Source organism: Marmota monax, unplaced genomic scaffold (assembly GCF_021218885.2).
Source record: "Marmota monax isolate L192 unplaced genomic scaffold, Marmota_monax_Labrador192_F-V1.1 WCK01_AAM20220418_F8-fsc00160, whole genome shotgun sequence".
Classification (NCBI taxonomy): Eukaryota; Metazoa; Chordata; class Mammalia; order Rodentia; family Sciuridae; genus Marmota; species Marmota monax.
Genome location: NW_026694183.1, coordinates 899,771 through 912,977, shown reverse-complemented (window position 1 = coordinate 912,977; position 13,207 = coordinate 899,771). Strand labels below are relative to the sequence as shown.

Genomic DNA, 13,207 nt, shown 5'->3' with positions numbered 1-13,207 from the left:
CAGTAGCTGCTGGCCGACCTGGCCGTCGCCTTCAGATCTCAGTAGCGACTCTGCTGCCCTCCCGCCTGACAGCCGCGCTTTCTGCTCTGCCAACAGAGTCTGTCACGCTGAGGGACGTGGCCGCGTGACCACAGCGCAGTTTATTAGCAGTTCTCGTTGGGTCTTACCCCGTCGCGGTAGGTCCAGTTCCTGTTCATGTTGATGATGATGTCTGAAAAGAACCTTCATTTTTTTCCTACTTTGTTCTGTTTGTGATTTATTTTCATGCTGGCTTGGCTCAACTCTTCAGGACAGCGTGGGAAAATAGGGTGGCAGTGCACATTCTGGTTTTGTTGCCTACCCATAAAATTCATCTCCTTTATTGTCTGGAGTTAACATTGTCCCTGGAGGTAGTGTTATGCCAGAGTCATGGGACCCCAATAGACCTCCAGGAACTGAATCCGATGCAATCACACAAGAATCTTTATTGCAAGCTCCAGCCTGGACTCACAATGGTTCAGACTCAGCGGTCTGGAGGAGTGAGTCCTGGCCCTTAGTTCAGTGAGATTTTATAGGTTTTGGGGGGTACTCTATGCATCAAAACATCACACAGCAAATCATTCCATACCGCTGGAAAGTCAAACAACAACTCTTAACATTGATTAGCACATTCAATGGCGGGAACAAGTTGGGTAGGGGTGATTGGTTAGTACAAGAGGGGGATTCGTTTCAACTGATTGGTTTAGGCCACAAGGGGTGTACTGCTAACTACAAGGTTTCCCAACATGTTATCAACCACCATAAATTACTGGGGGAGGGGGGTCATCTGGCATTCCAGGTATTTTTCCCTGTCTTATGCTGATTGGAGGTTGCTAGGGGGGTTGCTATGGGTCCTCACCTAGCCTAACTGAGTCAGGGATACCTGGCACCTCGGACCTCTCCTGTTATTTACAAACAACTCAGAAGGGTGGGTATGTGCTTAGGATTGCTCTGTGGGTTTTTCCAAGGACAAGAGCCACGCCCCCTTCCTTAGGACAGGCCTTGAGGTAGAAGCTGCTGTTATTTATTTATTTTTAAAAATGGAGTCACATCAATTTCTCAGTAGGATCATAGAGTTGTGACTTCATCCAGGACTTCAAATGTGATGACATAAAAGTGCTGGTTTATTATTTCAAGACAAAAACAGTCCGAATCATGGCTTCCATTAATACTTATACTTTTTTGTTAGTACCATTTCCCTCTCTCTTTTGGTCTCTCTACAAATTTATATATTTTATGGGTCTTTTCAGGCAAGTTTTTGGTATTGTTAAGCTTTTTTTTGGTTAATTTTTCTAAATTTATATTTTAAAATGTACAATTTAATGATCACAAAAGCATATATATAAGCAGTCATTGTCCACATGAAGAAATAGACCATTGCCAGCACCTTAGTGGTGTTCTGTGCACCTTTTCCCGTCCTCGGTCATGGGTAATTACTGTAGCACTTTTGGCTTTCCTTAATAATTTGTAAATTACATAATGAATATAATTATTCCCCATCTTGATAATTAATTGAGTGTTGCAAACTTTGAACTGTGTATCAATGGCATAGTGCATCTTTTTGTGTATGCACACAGGCTTTTTCTCAGTATTGGTGAGAGTTTCATGTTGTTGCACATAGGTTTGTTTTCCTTGTTCTGTAGCAAGGGAAAGTCAAACTTACAGTCATTATTCTGGGACTTGCAGTTTACATAAGGTCATTTGCATATGCTTCTTTTTTGTTTTCATTTTACAAGTCTCTAAAGATGTAAAAACGATGGGATGGGGTGGGGAGGAGAGATACTTGGGACTGAATTAGAACAAAATATATTGTGTGCTTTTATAGTTATGTCAAAATGGATTCTACCATTATGTATAACCAAAAAGAACCAATTAAAAAATAAGTAAAAATGTAAAAATCATTTTTGCAGGTTGGACCAAAGGTTGTAGTTTTTCTGTCTTGGTCCACTACTTGAATAATGTTTTTTCCTATGACTAATTATATTTGTATTGCTTGCAGTTTGGGTTATTATGCATATTACTATAATGAAAAGTTTTGTAAGCATTTTCTGATTCAAAAATGTGCCCTTATTTGGGGAGAGGTGGGTAATAGATACATATCGCAACACAGGACTAAACCAGTCAGGGTCACATGGTCAGGCCAAATATCTTAGTAAAACAGAAATGAACTTTTCATAACTTTGTGATGAGATAGCTCCCAATCTTAGGAAAGAATTAGGTTGGGTTTATCAGGTCTCTCCAGGAGAACTGGGCTGGCACAAAATAAAGACACAGAGAGAGAAGTACCTCTTTCATTGGGTTCAGTGATGGTCCCTCTTACCCGGCTCCCACAAAGGAGGCAAGGTAGGCAAGAAAGAGAGGGTGCATACCTTGGACGTGGGCTTTATTGGGTGAGGCTGTTTGAAAGAACATTCCATTCATATAAAGCAGAGGGGTAATGTTGCAAGGGGCAGCCCACTCCCACTGGGTAATGTGCACTCCCAAAGCTGTGCTCCTCTGCTGAGTGGAAATGGGGATCCACATGCCTCCAGGTGAGGGAAGCCAGTCTCCACATTTCCATCGCTCAGCTCCTATGTGGCAGCTCCCGACAGATACCTAAAGGTGTATACCCCAGAAGGAAATTTTGCTGTGTTGCAGGGTGTGTGTCACTTAGATCTAAGCAGTGATGCCAAAATGTTTTCCAAAGTGGTTGTGCCTTGTGCTGTTCTCCTAGCAGAGTATCATTTGCTTTATGTGGCCTGCTTATAATATTTTTTCCATACTGTAATAACATTGATAAAGTCTCCAGTGTTATATTTTGAAAGAATTATCGGTTTGCTTCTCCCACTGAGGTTGGCATTTGACTGCACAGTGGTTTTTTTGTGTGTGGTAAGCTGGATTTCAGCTATCCTGCCAACTCCAGTGCGTAGCTGGGATATCTGAGCACACCTGCTCCCGAGACGTGGAGCTGGGATGGGTCTCATTTCCCACCTTTTGCAGTTGTCCCACTTAAACCTCATAGAATAAAGGCACAGCACTATCACATTCAGAATCTGAGGCTTCATGGCCAGAGATACCAAATCTCATGGGGCACCAGATATAGGGATGGCCAGGAATAGGGGGTCATTGTGTTAAGATGAGTGCCTAGCGGCAGTGACAGTACCAGACTCTGAGGAAATGTGCCATCAAACGGATTTTCTCTTCAAACCACAGGTCCTGACTCCTCAGAACCAAAACAATTACATGAAGGAGGAAGTTTCAAGATTGCAGCATTAGCATTTCTGGGGACAGCTTTGATTGAAGAGTGAGGTTTCTGAATAAGCATTTAGAGCAGGTCTGGAAGACCCCACGGCAGAGCATCCCAGTGACCAGCTATTTTCCAAGAACAGAAGAAAATGATCCAGTCCCAGGTAACTGACTTGGGTTGTCCTCATCTTTTCCTTTCTTCCCTAAAAGATTTATAGAAGTTTATTTAAAAAAATACCAATTCAGTTAATCTGAAAAGTGTAACTTTAAAAAGTAGGCTCTGGAAAGGAGTACAATTTTCATTATTATTATTGCTCTTATTATTACTTTTTTGGAGTGTGTGAATATAGTACTGGGAATTGAACCCAGGAGTGCTCTACCATTGAGCTACACACCAAAGTCCTGTTTAATTTTTTGAGACAGGGTCTTACCAAGTTTCTGAGACTTGTCTTCAGCAACCTTCCTGCTGAAGCCTCCCAAGTCAGCAGGTGGGATTGAGGTGTGTGTTCATTGTGCCCAACTTACTCGTTTTTTTTGAGATGGTGGTCTTGCTATGTTGCCTGCACTGACACCAAACTCCTGGGCTTGCGTGATCTTTCTACCTCAGCCTTTCAAGTAGCTGGGGCTACAGATGTATGCCCCCCCACTGCTGGCTTAAATGGGCAGAGTAGTATATGGGAGATGATGTTCATAAGATACACACCAAATTAATAACTGTGGGATGTCAAATGTGACTGGAGGGTACTGTATGTTACATGAGCTCTCAGCTTGCATTTATCTCTGACAGCCATTGCCACGAGAGATTCGTTTTCATTTGTGTGATGTGCACTGATCTTGAGTAGAAAAACAGGTTATTTTCTGTACTGCTAGAACAATGCACTCTGATCTTCTCCAGAAGGAACTGGGATTTGATGTGATCTGCATCCTCCAGACTGTTCTCAGTGTAAGCATGGTTTCTTATTCCTGCTTTTGTCATTTTAAAAGGAATCATGCTGCCAATATTTACTATACTATTCTTGCCTTTTATTTGTCAATACATGCCAGCCTAAACACCTTTTTGACTGGCTGCACTGTCCTCTAAGTGATGTGTGTGCCATGATTTAGCTGTTCTGCTGCTCTTGGACATTTAGCTAACTGTTATTACAGGCCAACCACATCTCTGGTAGTGCCTTTTTATGAAGGTATCTCAGTATTTTTGAAGGTGGCCACAGAGAGGTCACTTGATGAAAGTGCTCATTCTACATTTTAATGGATATTTCTCTTTGCTGTTCAGAGTGACTGGCCATTCTATTTTATGGGCATTGTAGCATGATGTTTAAAAGGGTTAGCTCCAAGCCACTGTCACTGTCATGCTGTGTAAAAATATATATATTTTGTTTTTTGGCTTTGACTCCTGGCCAGAGATCCTAAAACTATTGTAATTTCTTTAATGATAAGAACAACAGGAGTCTCTTTGTTATATTTATATGTCCTTGGCTCTTAAAACAGCTCTGGAGGTGACAGTTATCTGTTATTTACAACCTGAGTTTGTGTTGATGGGGTGACTTGGAAAGCTCCTAAGGAGAGCCTGGGTGCCTGGGGAACCAGCTGATGAATAGAGGGTTGGAGCTTCAGCCCCACCCCACATCCTGTCCTACCTCTGAGGAATAGAACGTTGGAGACTGACTTAGTCACTGGTGGCCAGTCATTTAATCAGCTATGCCTAGGTAATGAATCTTCCATAAAAACATGAATAAGCAGAGTGTGGTTATGCACACCTATAATCCCAGCAATTTGTGATACCGAAGCAGGAGATTGCAAGCTTGAGTTCAGCCTCAGCAACTTAGAAAGGACCTAAGCAACTTAGGGACTTTGTCTCAAAAACAAAAAGGACTGGGAATATGATTCAGTGGTTAAGTACCACTGGGTTCAATTATCAGTACCCCCAAACCCCCAACACAAATAAATTAACAAATTATCAAGTCAAGGAAGGGATCAAGGGACCCTCTGATTTATACCTGGTCAGTCCGAACTATGGTAGGCCCATGTCTGTATAATGACATTTAGGTCAGTGATGGGCCTCATATACTTCGGGAGGCCATCGTCACATGTGATTTGAGTGACCTCCCTGGCTGGGTGAGAGGTGCTTAGACACAGCTGTGTTAGAGCCTTCCCCACCCTTTTCCAGGTCCAAGGGCTTGTCCGTGCAGAGACGTGTCTGGCCACTGCCCCGAAGAGCCAATCATCGCCCCTGACCTTGGGATGCTGCCCCCCTTAACCTTCATTGGATGGGATTTTCCCTGGAATTTTTGTTCCCCAATAAAAGCCCACTCCCTGGCATGTTCTCTCTCTCTCTCTCTCTCTCTCTCTCTCTCTCTCTCTCTCTCTCTCTCTCGCTAGTCTCTTCTGTAAACCTTGCCACCGCATTAGGTGACTGGTGGCAGGAGCTAGGAGAAGCCGTCTCGGAGCTGGTATTAAAGGTAATGAGAGTCTTGTCTCTTTAATTTAAAACTCCCTAGCAATTACTTATGAATCGAACCTTCTTTCATGAAGCCAGCGCTGGTCGCATGGCAGAATATACCACTGGGGCCTCATAAGATTATATTGCCTGGTGATGTTGTAGCTGTCTCAGGTTGTATAGGTAAGTATGCTCAGTTTTGTTTGCACAGAGATGAAATTGCCTGATTGATTTTTGGAGAACATAGTCCTGTTGTTAAGCAATTCATGATTGTGTATGTGTAATATATAAAGATGGTGTTTCTAAGTTAGCAAGAAGATTTAAGTACTATCCAATTGCCGGGTTTCTGTTCTCGCGACTAAAAGGCTCAGGGGTCACTCCAGTTGAACTGGGCTAACTGGACTGTGCAAAATAACCACACAAGAGACACAAATACCTTTTTCTTTGGGGTCGCTATGACGGCTCCTCTGACCTTAAGGGTCCACAGAAAGAGAGAGAGCGAGAGCATGCACTGATCTCTTTTATTGAGGAGAAGCTATTCAAATGAGGCAAGGGGTCAGGTTTCAGGGGGCTGAGTATCTTCATGATGTCCACCGTCAGCAGGTTGACTGACACCTGGGTAGGCCACACCCAAGGGCATAGTAAGAGAAGGGGACACACACAAGGCACTTCCATGGAAGATTCTATCCTATACAGGGCAAGGGGTTATATTACAAAGGAAATAGCTTCACCCATGGGGCTGTAGCAAGACACACCCATGCACGAGACACCGACCCTCAGGCCCAAGAAGTGTGGGAAAGCTCTGCCACATCTCTGCAACTGAGCGCCTCAACACCCAGCCGGGGAGTGTGACCCAGTCACATATAAGGTTGGTCTCCCACATCCAATATAGAAACATCTCACTGGATGAATACATGATGACTCATGTATAATTATAGACTATTTTATTAGTATTTTATTCCTGCACTGTATTAAATACCTAGATGCAGACTAAGAAGGGGAAGTGAGCAGAAAAACTAACATCCCATATCATCACAAGGAAATTGCCTCATTGACAGGAGTCGCTGACGCTGGAGGATGTGACCGTGAAGTTCACCTGGGAGGAATGGCAGCTCCTGGCCCCTGCTCAGAAGGACCTGTATTGGGACGTGATGTTGGAGAACTGCAGGAACCTGGTGTCCGTGGGTGAGGATGGCTGCCCTGTGCAGCTCAGAGGGTGCCAGTCTGTGGCCTTTTCTTTCTCAGTGTCTGAACGCCTTGGAGGTCCTGTGGTGTCTCAGTCCCTCTCTGGTTCCAGACAAGAGGGTGTATTGTGCTTCCTTCTGAGAGCAAAGCCTTTGCTTTGCAGATGTAAACTACAGAGTTCCTAAAATAGAACGTTACCTCCTGTTGACAGATCACAGCCCAGTTTGATGAACCTAAGACTGTCATTTCCCATGAACAGGGTGTCAAGCCAGCAAGCCTGATGCCCTCTCCAAGTTGCTAGGAGGAGAACCGAGGACAGTGGAAGATGCAATCCATGAGGCAAACAGTCCAGGTAAGAGGGAGAGCAGCTGTGGAAGGTGGGGTGAGCAGCACCTCCCACGTCTGCCTCTCAATGCAGACCTTCTCTTTGCGGTTTGGAGGGATTTGGAGAAAATCATCCTCTTTACCTCTTCTGGGAGCTGATTGTTCCTTATTAATCAATGTCTTTAAGTTGGCATAATATTCTTCCTTCAAGTCCCAGATATTCCCTTCTTCATACCTTTCCAGTTTCGGTGCTATGAAATTGCACCTTCCAAGTCCTTCTCCAGAGAGAAAACTCTGAATCCTTCTTGACTTCTGACTGCTGCACCTCCCACCCCACTGGGGTGCTGCCTGAGGAAGCCTGTCACTCATCGTGCCTTGGCCCCAAGCCTTTCTTCACTCGGAGGTTCTCAAACCCTGTGTTTTCTATTTTCTTATCTGTTCTCACCCTTTAAAATCTCTTTCACTTTAATGAGTTAAGCTCCTTCTGTTCCCAGAGCAGACTCCAAGCTGACATGTCCTGGTGTCATCTAGCACAGATATCTAGTTCTCTGTGAATCCCTGATAGTTCCTGATTTGGACCTCAAGTCTGCCTAGAGTTCCTCTTTCTGCAGAATGAGAATCATCTTCTCTCCAAGAAAACCCTCTTGAGTTTAGCTTCTCCTTTTTTCATGCATCCTAAGTTCCAGCCATCCAGATATTACCTCACATGTCCTCTACCTGTGTTTCTTTATTGAAAGGTCTAACTGTTCATGGTGAATTTCTAACTAGAAAAGATTTTTTCGTTTTTTCTTTTCTTTTTTTTTTTTTTTTTGGTACTGGGGATTGAACCTAGGGGTGCTTTATCACTGAGCCACATCCCTAGCCCTTTTTACTTTGAGGCAGGGTCTTGCTAAGTTGCACAGTCTGGCTGTGAACTTGTAATCCTCTGTCTCAGCCTTCCACGTAGCTGGGATTTCTGGTGTGGGCTGTTGGCCCTGCTAGAAAAGATATTTTTCACAAGCTGCACTTGAAGGTCCAGCCTGAATCAGATGCTAACTTATGTGTTTTCAATGATTCCTTTGTGTTTTTACTAATTCTGAGCTTTCTTCTAGTTCTTATGGGTCTTACCATGATATTTGCTTTTGTTTTCTTTCCTATTATAGTTCTGATTGCACTAAGTCGCCATTAACCATGTTACTTGTCACAAGACATTGAAGTTCTTCTTTCAGTTATTTCTTTGATAGGGTGTCATCTTACTTGCACAGATATCCATATTCTAAATTCTCCCACTGTGTTTCATATGTGATTACTTTCTCGATTCCTTCCTTTAAAAATTATCTTTTGGTAGCTCAGTGTATGCTGAGCAGCATAACAGGATAACAGCAGCAAGAAAAACAAAGAGTGGATGAGCCACAGTCATTCTAAGAAGCCAAGAGATAAAATAAGGCAGAGCTATGGGACAGAACAAGCAGGTACAGGGCTGATCTTTTAGGAAGGGGACCAACTCTTGGATGAGGTGCTGTTGAGCCAAGAGAGCTGGAAGCTAGCAGGCTGCTGACTTGGAGGAGGAGTGGGTGCTGATCGTATCTGGGTCTGCTTACAGAGGCAGGTGGAATTCACCCCGAGCTGTCTACCTGTATCCTAGGGTGAGGGAATAGAAGAGAGGAAGGGTGGTGCTGTCCAGGTTGGCAAGAAAAGGGGAGCTTGTGTTTACTGTGGTGCAGACGACCTACAGAGGAGGAGATTGGGTTGGGGAATTTAGGAGATTGTAAGGTAGACATGTTTGATAGTGTCCAAGAGGAACCCTCTGCTGCATTGGATTTAGCCCAAGTTATTCAGAGAGAGGCCAGGCCTGGAGAAGGAATTTTCTACTGATGAAATCTGCCCAAAGGGGAGGAAAGCCATAAGGAAGAGAAGAGCCAAGGGCACTTAGAAGTTAGGTGAACCCAGGCGTGGTGGCACAGCCTGTAATCCCAGCTACTCAAGAAGCTGAGGAAGGAGGGCCTCAAGTTTGAGGCCAGCCTGTATAACTTTGAACTCTGTTTCAAAATAAAAAAAATATAAAGGGCTGGGGATGTAGCTCATTGGTAGAGCACCCCTGGGTTCCATCCCTAGGACCAGAAAAGGAAAGAAAGATCAGTTGAGAACTGAGTGAGGTGGGCTGAGAGAGCACAAGAGGTCAGGCTGGGAGTTCTCTGTGTCCTGCTGGCAGTGGGACTGTGGGGACATTTCCAGGTAGTGAGACCTTTATTGCCAGGCTGACTGAGGCAGACTGTATGGTTCTAGTTGATGGTGGAGTTGTAGACTGTAGGTTTCCTGTTCTACATGTTTTCTAGCTTCCCTTTTCTTCTCAGGTGAAGAATCCTTCTGTCCTGTTCCCAGTCAAGTCGACGTAAAGCTGCCATGACCATGATTCAGGAAGAGGCAGACCATTCAGACACTGACCAAAGCCAGGCGACATCAGTGAAGAATTGTGGGATAATGCTGTTAGTGGCAGGTTGAGGGCTCAGGGAACCTGAAGAAGGTGGACCCTGCCTGTCCAGGAGCAGCATGAAGAGGGGCAGCATATCCTGTTAGTGCAGCTTGGTCCTCTGCCCTGTCATGATGTTCCCTGAGGACCACTGCTGCCCTCCTTCTGTGGGAATAGACAGGGTGTTGCAGCTGGGCCAGTGGGCAGGGTGTCACCCAGAGGAAGTTTCCCATGACTGTGAGACAGCACTTTGAGAAAGCTGGTTGAAGGTGGTGTCAGGAGGAAGAAGGCAAGTTACGAGACAGGGACCCAGGAGCTGTCCCAGGGACAGGGCCGAGTATGGAAGAACCTGACTTGCCTCTGGGCTACTTGTTTCAGTCACCAGTGTCCCCTGTCAGGATGAGCAACCTGGTTTCCTCCAGGGGACTTCTAGTTTCCAAACTCTAAATGTAGAATGGCTACAGCCTGGCCCTGCATCTTCTTCGTCTTTGAGTCTACATATTCTCTGAAGGTGGTCTTGTCCTGTTCTTTTTATTTACTAAAATTTTCCAATTTCATCTCTGCAGTCGAGGCTTTTCTCAAGGTTTATGGATCCTTCAAATTCCCCATGTCTACACCTGGGCATGTGGTGGCCACCCTCACATTGACAGGCTGTAGTTCTGCCTCCCCATTCTGTGTGCAGTGATTTGTCTCTCTTTTAAAGGCACTACTGCTGGGGGTGATGGCGCATGCCTGTAATCCCAGTGGCTTGTTCTCTTTTAATGCTGAGTAACATTCCACTATGTATGTATACCACATTTTCCCTATCCATTCATCTACCGAGGGGCATCTAGGTTGGCTCCATAGTTTAGCTATTGTGAATTGTGCTGCTGTAAATATTGATGTGGCCGTGTCCCTGTAGTATACTGTTTTTAAGTCCTTTGGGTATAAACTGAGGAGTGGGATAACTGGGTCGAATGATGGTTTCATTCCAAGTTTTCCAAGAAATCTCCATACTGCTTTCCATTTTGGCTGCACCAATTTGCAGCCCCACCAGCAATTTTTTTTTTATGAATGTGCCTTTTACCCCACATCCTTGCCAACACTTATTGTTGTTCTCCTAGGTAATTTTTAAAAATGCTTTTATTCCAGATCAAGGTGATAGAAAACTCACTGTTCCTTTCTTTCATAGAAATCTGGGAAATTGATGATCATCTACCAAAACTCTTACAGAGTGAAAGCAAGGTGAACAGGATGGTACAGTGGCATGAACACAGTGCCTTTGAAAATTCTGTTCATCAACACAGACCTCAGTTTCTACTAAGGCAAAAGCATGGTATATTTAACTTACATGAAAAAAGTATGAAACCAAACTTACCTTTGGTTGACCAGAGCAGACACTGTGAAATAAAGAACTCTGCTGAGATTTCTAGAAATGGGGAATCCTTTCTCCATGTTTCTTGTGAACAATTTCATACTGAAATTAAATTCCCTGCAAATGGAAAACTCATCAGCACTAAATCTCAGTTCACTTGTCCCAAGCCTCAGAATACTCAAAAAGTAGAGAAACCTCATGTATGCAGCGACTGTGGGAAAGCCTTCATCAAGAAGTCTTGGCTGACTGATCACCAGATCATCCACACTGGTGAGAAGCCCCATAGATGTCATCTGTGTGGGAAAGCCTTCTCCAGGAAGTTCATGCTCACAGAACACCACAGAACCCACACAGGTGAGAAACCTTACACATGCACCGAGTGTGGCAAAGCCTTTCTCAAGAAATCACGGCTCAACATCCACCAGAAGACTCATACTGGAGAGAAGCCCTATATATGCAGCGACTGTGGAAAGGGCTTCATCCAGAAAGGAAACCTCATCGTTCATCAGCGAATTCACACAGGTGAGAAGCCTTACACATGCGGTGAGTGTGGGAAAGGCTTCATCCAGAAGACCTGCCTCATAGCTCATCAGAGATTTCACACAGGGAAGACTCCCTTTGTGTGCAGCGAATGTGGAAAGTCCTGTTCGCAGAGGTCGGGGCTCATCAAGCATCAAAGAATTCACACGGGAGAGAAGCCCTTTAAATGCAGCGAGTGTGGGAAAGCCTTCACCACAAGGCAAAAGCTCATTGTCCATCAAAGAACTCACACAGGAGAGAGGCCCTATGGCTGCAGCGAGTGTGGGAAGGCTTTTGCATACATGTCTTGTCTGGTTAAGCACAAGAGAATACACACAAGGGGAGAACAGGGAGATTCAGGCAAGGTGGAAGACCCCGCAGACGGAGACAGCTCACTGCATACCTGTGATGGCCACCAGGAGAAGAGCCCTGTTAGCAACGTGACTACTCAGGTGCCTTCTGAGGCCCCTCAGACAGCAGTGAACGTCAGTGGGCTCCTCACTAACAGAAATTTGGTCTTTGTGGGACAGCCAGTGGCCAGATGTACACCCTCAGGGGACAGCATGGAATTCACACAGGAGAGAAACCTCACAAATGCGGTGAACATGGTTGTGCCCCCAGTGATAAATTACGTATTATTTTATGTCACAGAAAACCCATAGGGAGAGGCTCAGATTCAGTCTATGTGGGAAAGGATTGAGCGGAAATTTCTAGTTCACTAAATGGCTGAAAGTATACACAGAGAGCAACTATAAAATGCAAAGCTGGGAAAGGGTGGTAGATTCATCCTTCCTAAATGCTGTTTTGTTACAGAGGCACAGTGTGATGATAACCACTCAGACACGTAGGTACCAACTCTGTTTTGTCAATTAAATGAGTGAAGGACGACTGAGTTCATTTAAATGGAGAAAATAAGTACAGAAATGTTTAAATCAACATCTCGAATGTTTCCATGAGTGAAAAATCATAAGAGATGGTTGAAGGAAAAGGGTTAAAATTGATGTAGGACACACACATCATCTCACTTTCCCCTGACCAATGTGAAGGAGTAACTGAAAACCAGAAAGTACATGAAACTTGTAGAACTTCTACAGAGGGACCTGTGAAGTGTCAGCCTTCCCGTGAGTTAATGTGTTCACCTAGCAGGTATTTGACTCATGCTTCCTTTGTACCTGGACCTGTCCTGGGAACTGAGGTTACAGAGGCAAAAAAAACAAAACGTTTTGTCCCCGGGAGGAGCACTGTGGTAGTTGGGTCATCCTTAAGAGGTATCTTCACACTCCAGCTGGTCTAGTCAGAGAATGGGAACATCTGCATAGGTGACATGGACATGATTCAACTGATGCAAGGGGACACGATGGCTTATAGCTCAAAGAGCAACTCACTTTTAGGGATGAGATGGACTACTTTTTAAAATGTAGTTTTTGTTAGGGCATTATAATTATATATAGTATTTATAATTATACATAGCTGCTTTATATAATTTTGATCAGTACTTTCTATATATACATGAAGGTGAAATTTTCCTTGGTACCTTTTTAAAAAAATTTTTTTTTAGTTGTCAGTGGACCTTTATTTTATTATTTATATGTGGTGCTGAGAATCAACCCCAGTGCCTCACATATGCTAGGCAAGCGCTCTACCACTGAGCCACAACCCAGGCTCCTGGTACATTAAAAAATATTAATAATTTTTA

At 44.2% G+C, this 13,207-nt stretch overlaps 1 protein-coding gene across 8 annotated transcripts in view; it reads left to right on the top strand.

The window, feature by feature from the left end:
• The window catches only part of Znf350 (zinc finger protein 350), a 13,575-nt gene extending 368 nt beyond the window's left edge, over nucleotides 1–13,207 (top strand). The window contains exons 1-7 of one of the 8 annotated variants that reach the window (XM_058585997.1): nucleotides 40–176; nucleotides 3,211–3,407; nucleotides 4,139–4,186; nucleotides 5,411–5,702; nucleotides 6,739–6,865; nucleotides 7,125–7,217; nucleotides 10,810–13,207. In XM_058585997.1, the coding sequence (XP_058441980.1) occupies nucleotides 5,511–5,702; nucleotides 6,739–6,865; nucleotides 7,125–7,217; nucleotides 10,810–12,173 (1,776 nt within the window). In that variant the 5' untranslated portion in view covers nucleotides 40–176; nucleotides 3,211–3,407; nucleotides 4,139–4,186; nucleotides 5,411–5,510 and the 3' untranslated portion in view covers nucleotides 12,174–13,207. The other 7 variants (XM_046466071.2, XM_058585996.1, XR_009228774.1 and 4 more) reach the window with 7 other exon arrangements.